At 49.3% G+C, this 23,717-nt stretch overlaps 1 protein-coding gene across 1 annotated transcript; it reads left to right on the top strand.

Annotated features, from left to right (window-relative positions):
- Positions 1-221: 221 nt before the first annotated feature.
- Positions 222-23,499, top strand: SLC9A6 (solute carrier family 9 member A6). Its single transcript, XM_041485225.1, has 16 exons — positions 222-504; positions 6,279-6,478; positions 6,851-6,928; positions 7,579-7,655; positions 8,571-8,683; positions 10,154-10,259; positions 13,052-13,193; positions 13,423-13,528; positions 13,755-13,843; positions 14,054-14,167; positions 15,790-15,901; positions 16,789-16,942; positions 17,424-17,454; positions 18,644-18,723; positions 19,286-19,391; positions 20,173-23,499. The coding sequence occupies exons 1-16, from the start codon at positions 243-245 to the stop codon at positions 20,446-20,448; spliced, it is 2,046 nt and encodes a 681-aa protein (XP_041341159.1). The 5' UTR covers positions 222-242; the 3' UTR covers positions 20,449-23,499.
- Positions 23,500-23,717: the final 218 nt, after the last annotated feature.

The raw sequence follows: 23,717 nt of genomic DNA, 5'->3' as shown, positions 1-23,717 counted from the left end.
GATCACCTTCCCCCTTCTCCGTCCCTCGCATCCCGTTCCCTAGGACTCGTCCCAGGGTTCACGGCACCGCTCTCCCTCCCAAACCCCGCCCCAGGAGCTCCCCGGCCCCGCTCCCGCCGCCCCTCTCCCGCTCCGTCGCTGCCGGCCCGTCCCTATCCGGGCTCCCGGCGCTGTTCCCGCCCCCGGCGCCTGCGCCCAGAGCCGCTTCCTGGTGTCGGCGGGGCCGGGCCGGTGCCGGGGCGATGGCGGGGCCGGGGCCGGTGCTGGCGGCGGCCGCGGGGCTGTGGGCGCGGGGGGCGGCGGGCGCCGAGGTGGCGGCGGCGCGTCCCGGGGCGCTGGAGGAGGAGATCGTGTCCGAGAAGGCGGCGGAGGAGAGTCACCGCCAGGACAGCGCCAACCTGCTGGTTTTCATCCTGCTGCTCACCCTCACCATCCTCACCATCTGGCTCTTCAAGCACCGCCGCGCTCGCTTCCTCCACGAGACCGGGCTGGCCATGATCTACGGTGAGCCGTGCCCGGCCCACGCCTGCTTCCCGGGAAACCCGTGCGGGAGCTGCCCGGGCGCGGGGAGCCCAGCCCGGCCAGTCCCGGCTCCCGGGGCTGGCTGCTCCCGGGGCAGCGCATCGTTCTCCCGCTCCGTGCCTGGTGGCCCCTGGCTGTGCCGGGGCTTGTCTGGCGGGCAGAGGGCTGCGGGGGACACGACACAGCCTCTGTGGGTGCTGTGTCACCGGGACAGCCCCGTGCCGCCGTGCTGAGCCTTATCGGGGTGCTGCTGGAGGGAGGGTTGCTTGTTTTCCAAACCCCAGATGTGGAGGGCTCTCGAAGGCAGAGTTACTCCCAAATCTCTGGCAGTGAGATGTGGTTGGGTTTTTCCAGACGGCCTCACAGGGTGAAGCTGGCAGGGTCATGGGCTAGCACGTCACCAAGCACTGGTGGGTCACGCTTACCTGCTCCAGGGCTGAGTGGGGACTTGGGGTGGCACAGACCAGCTGTTGCACTGGTCAGGAGCCTTGCATCCCGGGCTGGATGGGGCTCTGAGCATCCTGCTCTAGTGGAAGGTGTCCCTGCCCATGGGGGGGTTGGAGCTGGATAGTCATCAAAGTCCCCTTCCAACCCAAACCATTCTGTGGTTCTGTGATTCCACGTGCTGGGGCCAGAGGCTGTGTTTCCAACATAGAGCATCCAGATTTCCAGAAGCTGCCCAGGAATAATGGAGAGGCCCTTTGGGGGATTCTCCCATGCTTTGCCACGCTCAGGGGCCTGCAGAGCCTTCTGTCCTGCTGCCTGGGGATCTGGGTGCACAACCTTTAGAGTTCCTCCTGCTGTGACAGGACCTCTTGGAGAGGAGCTCATGTGTATTCCCACAGGAATGGAGCAAGGCTGGCGTCAGTGCAGTGGGGCTGAGGACATTTGTGTTTTAAAGGTGGCCTGTGATTTCCTGAGGTGACATGGCCTCATGAGGAGGCCTGAACCAGGGTATGACAGGACCGTGCATGGCTCTCCCTGGATTATCTGGCATGACTTTGAGTTCAGCCAAAGTAGGACTGGGAGGTGTGCTGGGGAATGATTAACATGGCCATGGGTCTGTACCTAGGGAAGATTTGTTGGGTTTAGGGTCGAGAAGGCATCTCCTGCTCCGTGCTGTAGTTAGTGTCTGTCCTCTGCCTGGCCCTTGCTGGTGATGTGTGACCACACAGAGTCAGACGTGGCCGAATCTCCCACCCAGCAGAAAGCTTTGATCCAAAGGCTTGACCTGTTTGGGCCGCTGGCTTTTGTGATCCCAAGTTTCAGTTAATTGGAAGTGTCCTTCCAAATGAAGGGGTGGAGGCACTTGCGTCAGCGCACAGGCACGAAATACTGCTCTGCTTTTTCAGGGGCACAAAATACTGCTCTGCATTTTCAGATTCCTTCCAGCCACCGCTCAAGGGGGTTCAGATGTTTCTGGCCTCCTGCCCAGGGTGGGGATGGTCACCTCCTGGGACAGGAGCTGTGCTGTGGGAGAACATGCTTCCAGCATGGAAGGTCTTCTCTCTCCTGCTGCCCCAAAGCTCCCAATATGTGACTTTCTATTCCTTTCAAGCTTTCACACTTGCCCTTAACCTTGTTTTTCTTCTCCTGGACATTTCTTCCTCTTGATTATCCTCTCTCCCTGATGTACCTGAGTGCTCACTTTTTTCTCAGAGCACAGCCTGGGTTGTTTCAGTCTCCTGCTGGTCCATAAAATGCACCTTTTCTGTCTGCTCTTCTGCAGACTGTGCTTAGGGAATTGCTGGTGAATTCGGTCACCTGCCTGATCATGCAGAAAATCCCAAGTTTTCCTTGGTGCCAAGGCTTTTGGCATTTGCTTCCCAGGTGGTGGCAGGTGCCATAGGAAAAGGGATGTGTAATTCCCAAGGAGTGGTGAGATGCTGTTGTTTTAGTGTGACAATTTGAAATCTGCAGGGAAGAAAGGAGGTGTCACTGTCCCTGGTTCCCTGTGATGCTTTTAGCCTCAAGGAAGTTCACTGAAAATGTGGAAGGGACTGCAAAACAGACCCTGAAATCTGAACAAGAGAAGCAATTTGCAAAAGCTTGTATTTTTCTGTTTAAAAAAAAAAAAATCCAACAACTTGAGTCAAAACTTTTGCATATATCTCTTTTAGCAAAACACATCAGTTTCTTTGCTGTCTTTGTTTTTATTGGAAGTTATAAGCTTTTGCTGCAGGTGGATTTCTGTCATGCACATCACACTGTCAGCTCAGAGCTGATGTTCAAGAGCTGGACACCAGCTGGAGTAATTTCAGTTGCAGACAATAGGTTCTCAGTAGCCCTTAAGCTTCATTTCAGTGTTTGAAATGAGGCTCCCACATCTGAGGTGCTCAGCATTTAGGATGATTAATTGAACAATTTTGTTTCAGTTCTTCTCAGGGTCTGATGGTGGTTGTGCAGGAGCTTCTCTAGAAGTTTAGTTTCCTTGTGCTTGTTCCCACTTGACCTGTGGATTGTGTGTCTAAACTGCTTGTTGTCAGGATGTCTTCAGTTGTTACATTTTTCTTCCCTTTTGGTGTCCAGATTAATGCTTGCCTGGGGATCCTGTCTGCTTCCATTGTTGTTAAGTGCTGGGGTTGGTAATATATTAGTCTTCATTTAAAACATTACCTCGGAAATGTTCAACAGCACCTTAAAAAAAAAGCCCATGGGCTTTTGTTCTTTTTAATGAAGTCAGGAGAAATGCAATGAAAATAATCTCTTGCACTTTGCATAAAAGAACTCAATTAATTTGCCGGCTTTGCCTTCAGCTTCTCAACTCCTTGCAGCTTTCAGCTGGCAGCTTCCTCAGTGCTGGGTTCCCTCTGCACAGCTCAGCTCCCTCCCAGGGCTCAGTTTTGTAAAACTTCTGGCAGCAAGCACATGTCGATACTGGCTCACAGGTTGCTGCTGGGGCAGCCCTGTGCTTGCCAGGAGAGTCTGAACCATTTCCTGAGAGCCTGTTGGAGCCAGGAGCACCTGCAGGGTCCCCTGGGCTTGGTCCAGGTAGCCTGAGCTCAGGACTGGGTTGGTGCCTGGAAAACCATGTCAGGTTTGTCCCAGGTGCCTTCTGTGAGCATTGTTGGATAGGGAGAGTTGATCAGACCCACCATGGGACAGCAGGGCTGCTGGTGGGGCTATTTAATGTTGGTGGCATAATTGGTGTCCAGCAGAGCAGCAGGATGCTTTCCCTGCAGGTACCTCTGCCAGTGTCTCTGTGTCAGGGCTGCTGGCAGGGTCACACTCAGTGCCCAGGAGCAATTTGTGCATTTGTGTATTTGCACTTGGGTGTCTTTCCCCAGCTGGCAGCCTCCCAGGCAGCCTATTACTGAGCAAAACAAAAAGTATGATTTGGGGATGCCCAAACAGGGGTCTCTGGCAGATGTTGTAGGTTTATCTGTCCCTTTTCTCTTACCCCGTTCCTGGCCAGAGTGGGAATTTGGCCCTGTCTGGAGCTTGGCTGGCACACAGGGCCAAGAGCAGCTGCCTGGATAAGATGGCAGAGGAGCAGGAGTGCTATCAGATGTAGCACTGCTTTGGGACAGGGATTAAGGGTGGAGAGGCTGTGAGTCAGGATCCCTTCTGAATTCACAGCAGGGACTCCTTCTGTCTGTCCCTCCTTCCTCCTGTGGGGTCTCTCATCTCACAGTGTTTAGCCTGGGTGTTAAAAGGCTTGCTGGGTGGGTTTCCTTCCATCTGAGCAAGGGCAGGCAGCTGCTGGTTTCTGATTCCTGCATTAACCTCTGAAATAATTTTTTTTTTTAAAGAAGAAACTTTTTAAAAGTCAGCCCAGGTAGTTCTCGAGGGCTGCAAAGTATGGTGTACCTTAATAGCCATAAGCAGATGTAAACAACCCTTTGAAACTCCTTGTGTCCCAGTGAGGGGTTTTGGTTGTTTCCTGCAGTATCTCTAGGATTGTCATCTTCTGTATGAGAGGAATATGGGGTGTTTTGTCCCACTGCTGTGGTGCCTTGCAGCAACTGCCACATGCTCCTCTGAATACATGCTGTGGCATCATGATGTGCTCAACATACTTGCTTTCATTCTATACTTTTATTTCTGGAGCACTGGAGATCAGAGGAGCAGAGGCTGGCAGAAAAGTAAGCTAAAGAATTACTTTTGGTGTCCCCTCTAAGTAGTGGTGGTGTAAAAGCAGCCCTCAGCTGCTCTGCACAGTGTGATGTGCCCTGAGCTCTCCTTGCTGGAGCTGCTGGTGCCAGGCTGTGCCCAGAGGGAGCTGTTCTGTGACTCTTGGGGTGATGCAGCGCAGCATAAAGCCCAGAGTGGTGAGCACATGGTTGATGGTGCATAGCTTAAAAAGATCTGAAGCCTTTCAGCTCACCTGTGCTGCAAAGTGCTGTATTAGACCAGGGTTTTGGGTCTCTCCAGTCCCTGAGCTGAGCTCAGTGGTGACTTTGTGTGCAGCCACCTCCTCTGCCTGTGCTCTGGTGGCCCTGCTGTGTGTGGCACCCCTGAGATGGGGGGTGGGGGCTTTTCCTCTCACCATTAGGAAAAATAGCAAATCTTGTCCTGGAAAAGCTGTGGCTAAGGGAGGAGAAGTCAAAAAGTGGGTGGCTGATCAGGAACTGGCTGCAGGAGGTGCTGAATGAGCTGTGGCCCCACAGTGTCCTGCCCAGGCTCTGCTCTAGAGGTGGTGGCACAGGAAGAGTTGGGTGTTCCCAGTCAGGGTTGTGCCCTGCCTGTAGGAAAGCAGAGAGCAAGGCTTTAATTGAGGCAGCAGTCAGGAACAGGAGCGTCCTGGGAGGCAAATGGAGAAGCCTTCAGAGCGTTGCGGTCTGGGTTGAGTTCCCACGTGTCTGAGAGCTTTTCATAAATGTGTGGTTCAGAGATGGGGTTAAGATCCAGGATTTCTGTGGCAGCTCGGGGCCGCCTTCATCAAGGAGTTTCCAAACCCTTTTGTGCTGAAGGCTACGTGGAAAGGTGTCTTGTGGGACACCCCTCTTCCCCAGCCTGCAGATGTCAAAACACTCTGCCAGGAGAGCACTCAACACACTTGAGTCTGGATTTGAGACCTCAGACAACAAAAGAAAAATGCCTTATAAACTGCTGACTTGCAAATTAACTCCGAAATGCCCCTACTTAGCTGAGCTGGAGGCAGAGTTGCCTCACAGGGCTGCCCTGGGGCTGCTGCTTGTGGTGCAGAGCTGAAGTTTTTAGGGGCAAGGAGTAGATCTGGGTGATCGGCCTGGATTGGGAAACAGTTTTATATGTTTATATGTTTATATTTCAAAATGTGGTTTTACAAAAATGGGGAGGGCTGGGATGAGGCTGCATGGTGCTGAAGCACCTTAGGAAGGATGCTTGCCAGCCTCAGAGTGTGATCAGGGTGGTTGCTGGGTATCATCTTTAATCCCTGCCAAAATGAAGAGTTTGATGTATCAATGTCAGGTTTCAAGGTGCAAGGGGCACAGTTTGGGCACGTGTGAGCAGCACCTGGCCCAGCAGTGCAAGGTGCTCTCCTTAAACAACCCAGTGTGCCTTCGATGTTTGGCTGCCCTGGAGTGAGGGTCTGACTGATTGCTGGGTGGTTCAAATCCTTCAGGACTTGTCCATGGCTGTGTTAGAAACTCCCCATGAGCATGGAGCATTCACCTGGCTCATGGGGGATGAGGATGGTTCAATTAATTATTGGGTTGTGGTTGTGCTCAGCAGCTGAGCGGGGGATCAGGATCCTGGTGCTGCATCCATGCTCAGAGGGATCATTCTGGGTTTTGCTGTGGTCTGTCTCACGGAGCTGTGTCCCTCCCCAGGTGTCCTGGTCGGCGTGGTCCTGCGCTACGGCATCCACGTCCCCAGCGACGTCAACAACGTCACCCTGAGCTGCCAGGTGCAGAGCAGCCCGGCCACGCTGCTGGTGAACGTCAGTGGCAAGTTCTATGAGTACACCCTGAAGGGGGAGATCAGTGCCCAGGAGCTCAACAACGTCCAGGATAATGAGATGCTGAGGAAGGTAAGGGAGGCAGTGACTGGAGAGGTGAGCGGTGCTTCCCACTCCCTCCATGGGGATGGGTCCTGGATCTGCTAGATTAAGTGTTCTTATTTTGGGTTTTATTTTGGTGTTTGTGATGAACAGTAATTTATATGTTAAACAAAATGTAATGAAACTCTAGTTATGGCTCATCTTAATTTAAGCTGTTTAGACTCTGAGATTTGTCTCCAGAAGATCCCAGACCCATCCTCAGTGTTGACCCAACAGGATTCCCATGGTTGGGTTATGGGCCTTCCTCCATGTGTTACTTTCTTATTTGTGTTTTGTCTTACAAAATTTTAACAAATCATTTTACTGTTGTTTTTCTTTCTTTCTTTCTTTCTTTCTTAACAGGTGACTTTTGATCCTGAAGTATTCTTCAACATTTTGCTTCCCCCCATTATATTTTATGCAGGCTACAGCTTGAAAAGGGTACGTGTCTTTACAGTGCTGGTGTTTTCAGTTCCTCTGCCTCCAGAGAATTTTTAATACTTGTGAGTGCCTTAATGCTTGCTCAGCAGGCTGAGGCTGTGGGGGTGGGTATGGTTTTACCCAGCAAATGTGGGATTGTGGGAAGCAGAGCTAAGGGTGCCCCTGTCATTCTTGTCTGCCCCTTCCTGACCCTTTGTCAGGAAGGGTCAGCGACTTCAGCTGTTTCCAGCAGGGGTTTTTGGGGTCAGCCAGGCCATTTCAGCCATCCCAGCTCTCCAAGCACATGGGAGTGTGGGAAGGTTTCAGAAAGCAACAGCTCTCTGAAATGCTGACTTGGAAGGAGAGGAGAATGATGCAGTTTAGCTTGCGGGAGAAGGAAGGAGGAATGCTGCTGGGTTAGGAAATCAGTTCCCAGGACTTGGAATAGCACCTTATTAAACACCCAGCTATGAGAACATGGTGCATTCATGTTTATGAATGCTGCACTAACTCCTGGTCTGGCACTGGGCTGTGCTGGGCACCCTGTGCCTGTCCAGCTCATGGTGTCTGAGCTGGGTCCAAGTTGCTGTGGACACTGTGGGTGCCTGTGCAGGCTTGAAATAAATTGTTAGCAAATATAATTCAGTTTTTGGGTTTTTTTCTCCTGCTAGAGGCACTTCTTCAGAAACTTGGGATCCATCCTGGCATATGCTTTCCTCGGCACTGCCATTTCCTGCCTGGTGATTGGGTGAGTAGATGGAGCTGGTCTGGTTCTTCCAGAGGTTTGAGCTGTGCTTGGGAGAAGGGCTCTAAGCCTGGAGCTGAAGCTGCTAATCCCAGCCCTGAAAGGTCACACAGGCTCTGCTACTGCTTCTCACAGCAGCAAATAATACTATTTACTGTGCAAACTTCTGCTGTGTGGCAGGGTGGTTGCTGTCTAATTGTGAAGTGCTCTCTCAGCATCTGAGCACCCCATGAGAATAGTTATTCATGGCAAGGAAAGTTTCACACTTCAGAGAAAATCGTCTTGATAAATCAGCAACTTCAAGTTATTGGAAGCATAAGCCCTCCTAAACTTGAGGCACAAGAGTAGAGGGCAGGATCACAGAGGTGGGTGTCTAGTAAGCACAGATGTGTTTCAAATTGTTTATCCCTCAGTGCAGAGGCTGCTGGGTGGTTCCCACTCTGAACAGTAGGTCAGGGTGTGACACAGGGTGTTCTCCACTGGAATCCAGTGAATTCAAGCAAACTCAGCATCTGCATTACCTGCTCCTCATTGAAAGTTTTGGGCATTTCAGAGTCAGTCCAAGGTGGCTTCACTGAACTGTGTTAATGTGCAGCACTGCAAAGTGATTGTGTGACCCCATAAGCATGGCTGCTGCTTTCCTTTAGGCATGTTGTGCTCCTGGAAGAGTTCTGGTCCCAGTTCCCTCCTGGCACCATGTTTGTGTTCCAGTTCAGAGGGTGCTTTGGTGTGTGTGGTCCAGCATTCACCTCCAAGATCATTGCCCTGGGGTTTCACCAGGCTCTGTGTATCCCATGCAATTCTTTGGTGTTCTGGCATTTGGATAGCTTTAATTTGGTAAATGCAGGGAAAGCAAGCCCATGTGAATGCTGTTTTAATGCATTGCAGAGATGTGTAACTGCCTCTTCTGATCCCCAGCTCTGTGGTGTACGGCTGCGTGGCGCTGATGAAAGTCACTGGGCAGCTCGGGGGAGATTTCTACTTCACTGACTGCCTCCTGTTCGGGGCCATCGTGTCAGCCACTGACCCAGGTGTGTTACAAGCTTTCCCTACATTTTGGCCTGGTTTGAGTTGTGGGACAAGGGGGAAGAAAGTCTGAAACCCTTGTGAGTTCCCTCCTGTACAGTTTCCAAACCTCTTCTTTCCTGAATCCTTGTTTGCAGTGAAGTTCTAGGCAACTTCTCTCTCAACTTTGCTGGGGTTTGGCATTGTGTCTCTGCCTCCCTGTGCCAGCAGCTGTTGCAGAACAAGATGTGTAATGTGAGGAGGGTTCAGTTGGTGGTTTTAGTTAGTTTAACTATTTTCTTCTGCTTCCAGTTTGGCTGGATTTTGGCAGGGGCTAATCTAATTGAAATTAGACTAATGATACACCTTAATGAACACTATTGAGGAGTAGTGATACCTTGGTTTAATGATGCACTTTATAAGTCAAAACTGTGAAAAACATGCTTTGTCCAAATAATTGAAGTTAATTCATGATAGCTTGTATTTGGTAGCTGTTCACTTGCATGCTCTCATTTAATGTAAAAACACAGGGCCACAATAAGGGCTGTGTTTGCTCCTGCCCTTTGCTGAGCAGGGCTGCAAATCTTCAAATGCTTAGAAATGCTGCGGATGAGCTGTCGGTGTCGTGTCCCTTCTTTGGGCTTGAAATAGGAGCAAGAAGATTTCACAGGTAGAGATGGAGCATTTCCCTGTGCATAAATGGGTTAAACTCCCCTCAGTGTGCCCTGGGTGCTGTTTGAAAAGCCTCACAGAGGTTGTTTGGAATTGGCTCAGCCCTCAGCCCGATGCACCGTGTGTTACGTCTTGCTTGCTTTGGATGTTGTGATGTCTCTGCGAGGCTGATATGCAAAACCTGCTGCTTTCCATTATCTTCTTGGAGCTGCTGGATCACAGAAGAGCTTGAGGGAACTCTGATCTCTGCCCTGTGGTCCTAAATCACAGAAACCCCCACATGGGGTTTGAGCTGATGCCTGGCTATTTCCAGTCAGATCTGAAATGTTGTGTGTCTGTGCTGGCACTTAGAATGTGTTGAATCCAAGGATTTCTCTGAGAGTATCAGGAATGGAAAGAAAAAGCAGTCATCATCCTGGACAAGCCTGGTCCTTCTGACCTTCTGCAGGTGCAGGAAGGCTCTCCCTGGTGCTCTGAGCTAACAGCATCCCTACAGCTGGGTGGCTCATGCCAGCCTGGTACTGTGGCCCAGCCCATGAGCTCAGATCCTGGGAAGCTCAGAGCAGAGTTTGTTTTTGTCTGCCTGCAAAAGATTCAATAGGCCAAGATGTGTTTTAGTGAAAGGAGGAGGGAAATGGTGAATCAAATCCAAATCTGAAAGAGCAGAGGGAAGACTATCAAAGAGAGCACGGGGGGCAGCTGGCACCATCGCAGCAGTGGCACAGATGTGCAGGAAGGCAGCTTTCTAAAAAGGACATTTAGTTTTTGATTACATCGAAATAACAGCACCTATTTGAATGTCTCTCTATTTTTCTATTTGTCAGTGACTGTCCTTGCCATATTCCATGAGCTCCAGGTCGATGTGGAGCTGTATGCCCTCCTCTTTGGCGAGAGCGTCCTCAATGATGCCGTTGCCATAGTGCTGTCTTCGTAAGTGTCTCCTGCTTTTATTTAGAATTGTTACTTGTGTTACATGTCAGGAGTTGGGGGCAGCCTCTCGGCCTTGCCCCTGTAACACAGGAACAGGGGTGTTTGCAAGAGCGTCCCAAAAAGCTGTAGTGACATCCTGATGCATGCCCTCCCTGCTTACCACTGCTTGGGATTATGGATTGCCCTTACAACTTCCCCCTGCGTGATGGATGGTTTTGTTTTGCTTTTGTGGTCAGTTGACCCATCCACAGGGAAGTTTTTATATCCCTCTGAAACAGGAAAAGCACCGAGTTTCCTTTTCAGCCACAAGATCCCACTGAAACCTCTTGCTAATGGCTTTGCTCCTACCTGCCTTGCTTCCCACCCACAAACCCCTGCTTTTGTTTGGGTGGAAATAGCTGGTAAAGCAGTTGTCCACTTTGAGGAGTTAATGTTCTTACAGCTGGAGTTAATGCCCTCGCCTAAACACATGGGAAACTTGCTGCCTTTCTAAAGAATGTTTTATATTCTTTAATATTTTATGTCCTTTGCATGCAGGACATATTTTATCTGCGTTTTCACTGTGTTGTCATCGTGGCAATTTGTTCCATAATATATAATACCAGCAATGGTGACAGCTTAACATATAGCTAAGACTAATGGAGAAAATATTTCTGGAATACTTGTCACTCCAGGCTGCTGGTTGTGTGGGTTTCACTGGAGGCAGCAAGTAACACACTGTGAGCTGTGTGTTGTATTTACTGAATTGACTGTTTCTGTTGAGGTTTCTAGAACTCTTTGTATTGCTCACTCTGGCTTTTTTGCTGTATTTGTCACTGCTGGTGCAAGAGGAAATGCTGCACAGCCAGATTGTGTTTCAGAAGTGGTCATGAGTGAGGAGGGGATGGGGTCTTGCAGCCTGTGCTGGCAGGTTCTGGGTGGGAGTGGGTGGATTCATCTTCAGGGTGATGGAATTCGTGGTGGATCTCGGCACGGGTGGGTGACAGCACCACCCGCAGTGATTTGCCTCTTGCTCTGCTTCAGTGCCAGCTCTGGAGCTGTTACTCTGATTTCCTGCTTTCCTCCCTCCACGAGCTGAGCTCAGGCCACCCCCTCCCCAAAACAGGGTAATTTGCACCGAGGCAGCAGCTCTGAGTTCACTCAGCAGTTATTTTGTTTTGACCCAGCGCTGCGGGCAGGGGAGGATGTGGAGCTGGGCTCTTCAGGGGCCTTTGCCCAGTCTGGGTGCCCCAAGGCTCCTCTCCTGCCTGCTTTCAGTCCTGGGCAAATGACTTCCCGTGCTTAAGGAGCAGATCTGTGCCTTTCTGTTCCTGTCTTGGCCTGGTGTGGCTTGGCAGCAGGAGCTTGTTGCAGGATGAAGAGGAATTGAACCCAGAACTGAAAGATGGTGGGCAGTGAGGTGCCAGAGCTGCAGTTTGGGAGCAGAGGGGTAAATGCAGCTGCAGGATCCCAACCTGCTTCTTCCAAAGGGAGGATTCACAGGGATTAAACACCACAAGAAGCCCTATGGGCAGCAAAAGAGGAAATAAAGGGCAGCTGGCAATAGTGTCTTATTGGCAATGCAAAAAACAAAATCAGAAGGAGAACTGTAAGAGGTTAAATTGCAAAACCAACATTCAAAGAGTTGGTTATGGAGGGGAAGTGAAACCAGTCTGGATTAAAAAAAAACAAAAAACAAACCTGAAAACCCAGAATGAAAGCATGTTGGTGAATGAGGAGTATAAGATGGAATTGATGAAAGGAATTAAAGCACGGAGAAATCTGCAGCTTGTAGTGTAAAAGGCAATGAAGAAAAATGAGCTGTATTAAAAGCAGGGAAGTTTAGCAAGGGAAATTACCTGTGTTGGAAAGGGGAGGTTTGTAATTTCTGTTGCAGAAAAATGTTGATGTATAGTTAGGGGAGAAAGCTGCAGTATGTGTGTGCAGGGCAGTAAGTGTCTGTTCTCAGCAGTTTAAACAGCAAATGTTTAAAGTTCACATCCAGGAGCTTTAACAGAGTGAGCCAAGGGATTGCTAACTAGGAAGTTAATGTTTCTGAAAAGTTTACATCAAGGAAAGTGATGTAAGGAGTTGATAAATGGGATTTAGGAGCTGGATAAGGGCCCCCTGTATCTCAGCCTTTCCAGGTAGAAAAATTACTAATGCAAGGCTTAGCTCATCAGACTGAGGGAGGGAGCAGACTGAGAGCACTGCAGACTTGTTTGCCATCTCATCACAGAGGTCTGTTGAGGTCTGGTGGATGCAGGGAATGGTGTTGCTGCTGTGCATGCCACTGTCTGCCTTGGCTACCCCGTGGTGTTGCACTTTGGAGCTCAGAGCAGTGCAGACTGAATGCAGTGCATGTTAAATGTGGCAGAGCAGGAGCAGTTACAGCTCTCCAGGGATGCTCACAGCAGCCGCCTCGCTGGAGAAATGGAGCTTTCCTGCTCAAATGCTTTGTGGTCCCACAGCACCTGGCATTACAGAGAGCTGCTGCCAAATCCCCCAGATACCACCATAAATACCACATGTCACATGAGGCACGGGCTTTGGTCCCCTGCTCTCTAATGTCCAGGAGTAACTGCACATCCAGGCCTAGAGGGGGTGGCTGATCCCAAACCCCCCAGGACAATGAGGGTGTGCAGCCACTGCACGCAGTGATCCCAGGGGATGGCAGGGTGTTGTGTCTCCCTGGTTGCTCGGGCTCAGTGTTTGCAGCAGTTGTAGCACTTTGCAAGGCTTGTGTAGCACCGTGAGGTGCCTCTCCCTCCAGACTAAGCAGTTTTGTTCTTGTGCTTTCCCTCCTCTTCCAGCTCGATAGTTGCGTATCAGCCGGCGGGTGACAACAGCCACACGTTTGATGTCACAGCAATGTTCAAGTCCATCGGGATCTTCCTGGGGATATTCAGTGGATCTTTTGCAATGGGAGCAGCTACTGGAGTTGTGACAGCTTTAATATCCTTTTCACTGTTTGTTTTTTTTTACCCAAGTGTTTGCATAACAGCTTATTTATTTTTTACTGCACTGCATTTCACCCAGATGTTTAATTTTTTTCCCCCTAAATTAATGAAGGACAGTGCCATAGCCTTTTTAGGGGCAGACTGTGTAGCTGTGATACACAATTGGAATTTGATATGCTCTTAGCCTGCAGTGTCTCTCCAAATTGTCCTTAACCATCTGCAACGTCACCAAGTTCACCAAACTTCGGGAGTTCCCCTTGCTGGAGACTGGCTTGTTCTTCCTGATGTCCTGGAGCACATTCCTGCTGGCTGAAGCGTGTGGCTTTACAGGCAAGCTCCAGCACAGCCCTGCCTCTGGCATGGAGATCTGCAGGGCTGATGGGGCCACTGAGTTTTGCTTCTCTCTGTATCAATTGTAGCCAGGGCTCTCCCTCTGCTTGCAGGAGTTTAATGGTTCTGGGTTCTGGGGTTACTGCATTAAGTTCCCTACAGGCCTGGCGTGCAGCTTGGCTCCCTTTTCCTGACCAGAAGTCTAATGTGATGCTCTGCTCCCCAGGTGTGGTGGCTGTGCTCTTCTGTGGGATCACACAGGCCCATTATACCTATAACAACTTATCTACAGAGTCCCAACACAGAACTAAGCAGGTGAGAACTCCTCAGACCGTTCAGCCTCTCTGAATTTCAAATTAAATTTTTTTTCCTTCCCTCTAGCCAGAATTAGGTGCATCTGTCTTCTTACAGCTGCATTTCACTAGGGTTGCTTCTGCAGAAGTATTTATTGCATGACAGATGGGCTAACATGCTTTTCTTGTTAAATCTATATTATGTCTAACTCACTTTTAATTTGTTTTTCAGTTGTTTGAGCTTCTGAATTTCTTGGCAGAAAACTTCATCTTCTCCTACATGGGACTTGCACTGTTCACCTTCCAGAACCATGTCTTCAACCCTACCTTTGTGGTGGGGGCCTTTGTATCCTTTGGAGCCCAATTTATAAGACAAAGAAAGGGAGAGGTGCCTCATTCCAGTTTGTGTTTTTCATTCAAATGAGTGGGTTTGTTTTTTTTTCAGTCAGTCTAGCTTTATTTTTAAAAGGGGATTTCTGCCACGTAGTGGTGCCTTTGCTGGTTATTTTAAGAAGATGGAGATTCTTTTTCCAGCTTTTCTGGTTTTTTTTTTTTTTTTTTTTTTTTTTTTTTTTTTTTTTTTTTTTTTGATTTTTTTAAATTTTTTTTTTCTGCTGTCTTCTCTTGTGGGCATCCAAATCAGCTGCTGCAGGGACTCATCATTCATTGTGACCACGATGCCAACGCCAAGCTTTGTCATGTGGCACCAGGAGGGGCTTTGCAAAGGGGGGCTGCCTGATTTAGCCATTTATTTCCTCTTTTCTCTGCTAGTGCACTTGGTTAACCCTGAAAAAAAGCCTTTTTTTGGTCAAACAGCACAGTTACAGCTACAGTAGATGCCTCTGAATGATGTCATGAGAAAAGATTTCCTGTTCTACAGGCTGATGCTAATGGGAACAAGGGCCCTGGTATGTCTCAGAAAAACAAGAATTTTGAAGGAATTTTTTTCACATCACAGAGAAGCCAGTTAAATCTGCAGAATTATTTTCACCCTTTGTCAGCATTGATGTAAATTTATACTGGTAAACAAAACATTTTTGCCAGTGCTGGTCCGTGGGTTTTCAGCAGGATCAGCTGAATTTCCCTGATCAGCTTTTATGGGGTTGCAGTGGGGCAGAAGGGGTGGAGAGCAGAGAGATGCCATTTGGGCTGTTATATTGGAATTTTGTGCTGTTCCTCTTCAGCGGGAACTGGCTAACTCGCTGATGAAATAGCTCATTCATGAGAGAGATCATGAAATACGTCTCTTATGCAAATTGTGATGTTCAGGAAAGAACATAAAAGCTAGAAGCATTTTCCATATTATTCAAGGCTGTGCTGAATACTGGCTCCAAGATTATTTTTGCCATCTGGGTGCTGGTATTAAAAGATACAGCTTCAAAGATAAAAAGCAATATGAAGGGGCTGGTGATTCTTGTATCTCGCAGGCTATGAAAACAGAAAGAGTATTAGATTTTTTTTTTCCTTCTCAACTGCTGCTGCTTTCATTTTGCTGAATAATCTTTGGGAATGAGACTTGGCTTAAAGCTTCAAACCCAGCTGTGAAGTGTGGCATGCTGGGGAATGTCAGAGGGGTTGTCATAGCTGTGATAACTTGAGCTTCACAGAAGACAAATAATTCTTGGGGTGCAAAATGGACCTGGCAGCAGAGAGCATACTGTGGGGAAATGGTGTTTTTTCTCTCCTCTCACTTGTCTGACATGTCCTTTCATCATTACCTGTGTTTATTTGTGCTTGTCTCTGTGTGATATTCCTGAATTGCAGCGTGGGCTGTGTTTCAGCGAGGCAGTAGCCTGCTCTTCCCACAGTGCTGTAGCACTCAGGGCTGGATTATTTTCTTTGCAGCCAGAGCACTGGCATTTTCTGCGGCTCCCAGTTTCTTTTGGGCAGTAGAAACTGGCTCTGTGTGCAGGTGGGATGTGATGGGAGACAGAGGAAGAGCAATTTCCTTAACATGCACAAATACAGCTTGCTATCTTCCTAGGAAGAGCTGCCAACATTTACCCATTGTCATTTTTACTGAATTTGGGGAGAAGAAATAAGATTGGAACGAATTTGCAGCACATGATGATGTTTGCTGGTACATTACTGCATCCTTCCTCTGACCATGTGGCCCATTGCCCCTGAGATCCTGGAAATATTCCTTATTCAACTCTAAGTCTCTTAGGGGCAGTGTCTGGAGGGGAGGCTGAGCAGGAAGGGACTCAGTGGTGTGAGTTGTAGGAATGAGCTCCTCCTGTCCTGCTTCAAGTACGTGGCATGGGGCAGTGTTGCTTGTCCTGGCTAGATGATGACAGACGGGGGTGTGACAGCCCCCCTTCCTTTGAGCTTTGCTGAATCCCAGCCAGCAGTGACGATGCAGCGTGGAAACAAAAGAGCAGCACCACGGGTCCTGGGGTGGAACTGGGGGAACTTTATTTGATGGCAAAACTTCCTCTCCTCACCGTCCCAGGACCTTGAACTGGGGGCAAACAACAGCTTATATAAGGGGCCAGGTCTCAAGGGAGGATACAATCTTTAACTAATCAGGAGAATTGGGAGTGAAAAACAAGGTGGGGAATACAATGTATAAACCAACAAAGAATTTCAAGGGAGGAGAACAGCTTCAGTGAATTAATAAAGTTTGGAGAAATACAAAATTGACAGGGAAGTTTCTCCAGGGAAGGCAGGTTCGGGGAAAAATTGACATTTAATAAAAGAAGGAGTGAGGAAAGTTCTGGGGAAAGGGCAGGGACAAAAAGGACAGCATGAGGAAATTACAAAATTACAAATCAAACAGCAAGCACACTAATAAAACAAAAACCACACCACTACAGGGCAGGAGGAGGGTTTGCCTTTCTGGGCTCGGAAAGAGGGGTGACAAAACCATCCCTGTTCTCCCCGGTGGTGGATGTCCCGGCAGAGGGGCAGCGGGATGTGAAGCCCAGGTTTCCAGCTGACGCAGCTGCTCTCTGTCCCTTCCCGCAGGGCTGCGCGGAGCCATGGCCTTCGCGCTGGCCATCCGCGACACGGCCACCTACGCGCGGCAGATGATGTTCAGCACCACGCTGCTCATCGTCTTCTTCACCGTCTGGGTGTTCGGCGGGGGCACCACGGCCATGCTGTCCTGCCTCAACATCCGGTCAGTGCCGGGGGACGGAATGGAACAAAGTAAAGATAGTGCAGAAAGGAATCTCAGCCCTGAGGAGCTGCAGCTGGGCCAGTTACCAGAGATTAGGAACAGGCCTGGCTTTAACAGGCCAGAGCTGTGGCCAGTGAGAAGAAGAGTGCTGTAAAAGAGTGGGTTGGCTGGTTGGGAGGGGAGCTGGAGTCAGTCGGTGACTTTGTGAGGAAGAAAGAGTCAATGCTCTGAAGGGCTGGCTATGAGGAAACACCAAGAGGGTATGAAACTTTTGCAATGAGGGGACAACAGTATGGAACTTCTGTAATATGATGCCAGCAGGTCAGTGTGGGGCTGCCCTGCCTCAGCGCGGCCTCCCCCGGCCTGCTCCCAGCTCCTCTGCTCGGCTCTCAGAGAGCAGAGGCAGATCCCTGGCGTTGTCCTTCCCCCAGACCCCAGCCCAGGCGTGGTGTGTGACCCTGTGCTTGTTCTCTCCTCGCAGGGTCGGTGTGGATGCAGATCAGGAGAATGTGGTGAGTGTGCTCTGCTGGGGAGGCTGCACTGTGCCCTCGGGGCAGGGGTCACATCCTGACCCTGTGAATGCTTGTCTGTGCTCTGCTTCCTTCCAGCTGCAGGAGGTTTTAGCTCCCCCTGTGAAAGAGTTTGCAGTCAGTGGGAGTCACAGCTTTTCTGTGCTCTCTGGTTTTCATGAGCCTTGTTTTGACTCAGCTGGAAAGAAGGGCACAGAAGCAATGCTGGACTGTTTAGTCAGTTCACGTTGCTGCTGCAGTAGAGTCGGTCTCTCCCTTGCTGGGTTTGAAATAAATCCCAAAGTGAGCATGGCATGGAGGCTCTGCCTCATCCCAGTGTCCAGGGCAGTACAGGAACACCATTAACTGACTCATTTTTTTTAGCATCTGCCCCACTTTTACCCATGGGTGCCCTCAGCCCCTGCTTACCCCTTTTGCTGTGGGTAGTTCTTTGGCAGCCCCGGCACCACTGGCCACACTGAGATCAATGCTGGAGCCCCACAGCCCTGGGAGTTTTCCTTCCTGGTAGTTCCAGCTGTCTCATTCATGTGTCTGCAGCTGGTTGTGCTGTGGCTGTGGCTCTCCTTGGTTTCAGTGTGGATTCTGCACCTTGGAGATTCATTTTATTCAGAGCCATTTATTGGGCTGTTCACCTCCTGGAGAGAAAGCATCAAATGTGACAGGCAGCCCAGGGCCATAAATCTGTAAGCCAGATTCTATGAAATGTGTAATTGTAACTCACAGTGCCCTCCAAACAGTTTTATATTTTTTTCTCTGACTAAAAGGAAGCCTGGAGTTCCCATAACTCACAATTATTTGCATGCAGCAGTGTCAGGCGAGATCTGATGGAGGTTGGATCTGTCAGTCACTATTAAATGTGATGTCTGGGTGCAGCTGCTTGCTCTGAGGCACTTTTAAACCTTGGGGCCAGACACTGGAGGGCTGTAGCAGCAAAATGGTCACGGTGCTTTGATACCACCTCCCTGAGGCAGTCAAATGCTGCTAAATGCAGCCTGTTGTGGTGTGAACGTCCTTACACACCCAGCCAGAGGCTTCTTCTGAAGAGTCAGTGGGAAAATCTGTGTCTCTTTGTGTCCCCTGGGGATAATCCAGTGTCCCTTGGGGTCTCCTGGCCCTGATCCAGCTCGTGGCATGTTGTTCTGCCCCTCTTTACTGTTTTGCTCTCTCACAGGGTGTCCCAGAGAGCGAGAGGAGGAGCACGAAGGCTGAAAGCGCTTGGCTTTTCCGCATGTGGTACAACTTCGACCACAAGTATCCTTGGGCAGCAGTGGGTGTGTGCTGTCAGACCCCTCTCATGGGGCCATGAGTTCCTCCCTACTTACAGAGGAGCCAGTGCTTGCTTTCCTGTGACATTGCTGTGTTTTGCTTTGCACCTACTCGTGTCTGTGGCTGCAAGAAATGACAATTTCCACCCTCTGTCAGTGAGAAGGCAGCAGCAGTTCTGTTCAAAGTTGTGCTCTCCAAGATTGGCATCCTGGGGGTCCTTAATCCCAGGGGCAGGTGGGCAGGAGAGGATGGGGGTTTTAGATCTGTGCCTCTCCTCCCTTCCAGATGCTGTGAATTAGTGGAGGAGCAAGGTGAGGTTGAGTGGCACAGGGACAAGCAGTGCTGCTGAGCATCTCACCAGGACTGTGTCCTGCTGTCTTTGGTTGCATTCTCATTGCTCACCATTACAACTGCTATGCTTCCACACATTTGTGTTCCTTTTCTTTCTGTGATTTCCTCACAATGCCAAGTCTTTCAGTGCTGCCCTCCCAGCCCTTTACTCACCGTCATGGCCCCATTCCTCTTTTTTCCTTAACCCTCTCCGTAGCTATCTAAAGCCTCTCCTGACACACAGTGGTCCCCCTCTGACCACCACACTCCCAGGGTGCTGTGGACCTGTTGCCCGGTGCCTGACAAGCCCACAGGCGTACGAGGTGAGTCCTTTAGTGTCCTTTCTGTCACAGTGTTGTGGGTTTGATGTGTTTATTTTCTCTTTTGGATGCTGCTCTGCAGTGTCAAGGTGGGAGCATGAGGGAAATCAGGTATTGGTGCTGATGGATGAGCTAATTCCCATGAGTATTTTGCTTTTCCAGCCTGCTGTTAGGTCATGGAGGGGTTTGGGGTGTATTCATGGTGGTTCCTCAGTGACTGGTTCCATGAAGTTGTCACAGCTGTCCTTCCCCAGGCCCAGCTGGGAGGACACACAATTCCCTGTCCCCTGCTTGCTTCCAGCCTTACAGCTGAGCCATTCCTGCAGCCCTTTCAGCTGCATCACTCACTACCAGAAAGGTAGCCAGTATTGCAGTGCCCAGGGGCCCCTTGCAGTGGCAGCTGTCCGTGCCAGGAGTCTTCTTGTCCTATCTGCACAGTATCAGCATCCTGACAAACCAGAAGATGGCTGTGATGGATCAGCAGTGCAATTCCTATGCTCATGAGTATGGCTAAAGCCACTCAGTGCTGCATTCCCCACGTACCTGGCTATGGCACCAGAAAGAAGAGAGCTGGGAGAGCCCTTTTAGGCAGTCTGCAGAGAAATTCTGCATGCTGTGAGTCACCTGGGCTCTGAGACGTGTGTGTGCCACGTCTGGCTCTGGTCAGGGTGCAGGAGAGCCTGTGGCTCTGTGCCTGTATCTCTGCTCAGTCACCATCACCATGCAATTGTAAACAGCCATTCTGGAAGAGTTTAACAGCACTTTCCTGCTGTTTGTTCCCCAGAACCAAGAGCAGCTGAAGGACGATGACTCCGACCTCATTCTCAACGACGGGGACATCAGCCTGACGTACGGGGACTCCACGGTGAACACCGACTCGGTGGCGTCCAGCGGCGCGTCCCGGCGCTTCGTGGGGAACAGCTCCGAGGACGCCCTGGACCGGGAGCTGGCTTTTGGGGACCATGAACTGGTGATCCGGGGAACGCGCCTGGTCCTGCCCATGGACGATTCGGAGCCCCCCTCAAACGTCCTGGATAACGCGAGACACGGCCCAGCCTAAGGTTGCTCGGTTTAATTGACAGTAATATTTGCATATATGATCAAGAAGTATGTACTACCTAAAGTCTAATGCATGTCTCAAAATGTCTAAGCTGTATAAATATTATTTATATGGTGTCAAAAGAATATAAATATTCTCTGCCAAGCACTTGTAAAGAACAAGCTGCAAATTTAAGTTAAAAACTGTGTTGACTGCACTATGTAGGGTGGAACTGTTTTAGCGTCAGAGTCTTTTGCACACAGTGAGCTTTGTTAATGTGTGATTTGATGAAGGGTTTAGTTCCCAGTGGGTGAGTAAAGGAGCTGTGACTCCCTGTTCATCCTCTGAACCTGGGAGAGGAGGGTAGGGAGTTGCTGGTGAGCAGTGGAAATTACTTTCTAGTCTGATGAGGGTTGCTGAGTTTCTTTTGGTCTCTGATCTTTGGATAGTCACGTTTGAAATATCAGCAAAAAATCTGCTCACAGACCCTCTTACCAGGCAGTGGACGGTGATAAAGTTGTTTCACTGTGGGAACCTGGAGACTTTCTGCTTCCTAGTGACCCTCTGCCCAAGCCCTGCTTTAGTGGGCTCATGGCAGGCCCCAGCCAAAGCTGACAGCACGGGCTGTGGGTGTCCGGCTGCCCGGATGGGAGCAGGAGAGAGGCATGGTTGGTGTCTGTAGTTGTGTTCAGGAGAAGGAGGCAATCCCACAGAAACTACACCAGGCGTGCACAGATTTTAGGTCTCACTCCATCTTTCAGCTGTGGCTCAAGCAGCTTTCTTGAACCAGCCATCAAATCCTCTTTTGGCAACTCAATTTCACGTTTGGAAAGCGGCCGTGTCGTTGCGCGGGCGAATCCCTGTCCTGCGGTCACAGATGTAGCCAAGGTGTGCAGAGCTGCTGCGGCTGCACATGGGGCTGTGGAGCACAGCCAACCTCAAACTCCAGCTTTAAGGCTGCAGATCCACACGGTACCTCCGGAGATCTCCAGGGGCATCCAGCTGGTACTGAAGGGGAGCTGTCCGTCCGTCCGTCCGTCCTCCCGCAGAGTCAGAAACCATTGCACTTTGTTTGGTAACTCCTCAGCATGCTGTGTGTCTGCAGTCCCCACCCGACCTTTCTTGTGTCTCTTATCATTTAATGAGAAATGTTTGTGAGTTGATTTTTTGGTTTTAATTTACGTTGTTTATTTTTCAAGGATGAGCACAGAACAATTTGCGATTTCACACTAGTGTTAAAGGATTTATTCTGTAGTTATGGGAATGGCTAAAGGTGCAGTGAAACTGCTAACCCTGACATCTTTTTTATCCTGGAAAGGGGGAATCATGGAAATTTACTGTATGTAATTTTATTGTCTATTTTATCTACAGTTTTTCTATACAAACCTTTCAGGGTTACTGGTGCACTACAGGCCCATTCTGGAGTTAACCCTCTCCAGAGGACTTAAACAGAGATATTTGAAATGAAAATACATGAAAGAGAGCCAGGTGAGTCCGAGCACTCACAGCTCCCATTAGCTGTCTTTGGAACAAACTCTGCATCTCTCAGGATCTGACCCTGAGGCCTCAGAGCAGTGTCCCCACAGCTGTTTTCCCCAGCACCACCTGAGAGTTGGAGGAGACAGAAAATCCTGAAGTTTCAAGTGTATATGTATAGTTAAGAAAATAAATCTACACGGTTTGTTTGGGTTTTTTTTTTTCATTTTCTCAGGTCTAAGTAACATTGCCTTAAATTTATGGATGTGAAATGATAATTATTTTGGCAGTTTATCCCCAAGAAAATGCTTTCTTTCTCCTTCTGAACAAAATGTGTAAGTGTTGCCATAGGACTTCCCTAGAAGGGAGGTAATGCTCTGTTTATATTTGGATATATTTGGGGCATCTTCCTTGCACCTGTAAATGGCATCCCGCTGTTAACAAAGCTGTTGGATTAGCACTGGCCTTTGTTTCCTACTATGCAGGAATTCCATAAAGTGAGTGTGCATTTTATATGATGTCTGTAACTTAACTTCATGTGTTTAAAAAAACAAAAAAAGGAGAAAAAAAAAGTAGAAACCTGTTGATTTTAGGTTTACTGCATCACTTCTACATCCTGTTTTTTGTTCGTTCTGCCTTTTTGAAGAGGTATGATTAATAACTACCTCTTGTTTTTTCCTGTATAACCTGACTATGAATTCAATTTACAGAGTTGGTGCAGCTGGAGGTGCAGGACAGTTCTGCTGGCCCAGGGCTCCCTCCCAGGCATTCCCAGCTGAGGTGCAAATTTGCTGCAAGGTGGCCACAAGCTGATGTTTTCCCATGGCTGTGGTAGCATTCCTCTCTTCCTCTGACTCTTTCACTTCAGTAATTTATCCACTCACTGTAAACTTGCCAGACACATTACCCATAAGCCTCAGCTTTTGACACCAAGAGCAGTTCAGTTACATGAAAGGAAAAAAAGTGTAGCAATGGTGATTTTATGGGTTACACTATGATCCATATATAATATAACCAGGACTGTTTTGAATAGCCTTAGTCGATGAATGAATTTAAGCTTAAATTAATGAGTGATTTCATAAATGAATGGGATTCATCCTCAGCTGATTATTTCCTGTGCTGGGAATGCCTGGTGTGCAGAGGCAGAGCCCTGACGCTTTGTGCTGCAGATGGAGCTAAGGGTACCTTGGAAAATCAGGGCCTGAGACCTTTGCCAAATAGATAACACAGCCCTGAGGAGGAACTTTACAGTTCCCACAAAGATTTAGAGAAGGTGCCCTTCTGCTGTAAATTGAATTTCCATGGGTTTTGCACATGAAAAAGCATTGTAGGTAAGGTTATGATTTGTACTGGTACTGTCGATTTGTGTGGTAATGGCATTAACCCCGTAGCTATGGTGTTTGTGCAGCTGATCTGTGATAGCTGATGATCACTATTGGACCTTCTGTTTACACTGACTAAATCCTTTACTGTTGCGTTGTACTGTGAAAGAAGGATTATGGGCCTATAAAAGATGATTTTTTTTTTTTTTTGGAATTGTGTGTACCGTTTCATTAATTCACACGGAAATAAATCTGTAGCAAAGTGACCACGTGCCACTGGACCTTCTGAGAGCAGTTTGTTCATGGCCTTTGGCTGCAGCCACGGATGCTGACCCCAAGGACTGGAGGGCAGCTGGGCTGGGTGCACACTCTGCCTTCAGCCCAGCTCCTGGGACACTCTTGGAACAGTGCTGGGGAGCAGAGCCATGCTGGTTGCCAAAAGCTCCTCCAGGAGCAGCAAATCCAGCTGGGACAGTGCTGCTCACTCCCAGC

This window comes from Pyrgilauda ruficollis, unplaced genomic scaffold (assembly GCF_017590135.1).
Source record: "Pyrgilauda ruficollis isolate IOZ18807 unplaced genomic scaffold, ASM1759013v1 scaffold7, whole genome shotgun sequence".
In the NCBI taxonomy this organism is placed as follows: domain Eukaryota; kingdom Metazoa; phylum Chordata; class Aves; order Passeriformes; family Passeridae; genus Pyrgilauda; species Pyrgilauda ruficollis.
Note: the sequence above shows the minus strand (reverse complement) of the source record. Positions and strands in the feature narration are given on the sequence as shown.

Bases quoted from the DNA above. Each gene is read 5' to 3' on its own strand.
- SLC9A6 (XM_041485225.1), top strand. From the start codon at position 243: ATGGCGGGGCCGGGGCCGGTGCTGGCGGCGGCCGCGGGGCTGTGGGCG. The intron at 505-6,278 runs GTGAGCCGTGCC...GTCCCTCCCCAG, and splicing joins CGGGCTGGCCATGATCTACG to GTGTCCTGGTCGGCGTGGTC. The intron at 18,724-19,285 runs GTATCCTTGGGC...CCCTCTCCGTAG, and splicing joins TGGTACAACTTCGACCACAA to CTATCTAAAGCCTCTCCTGA.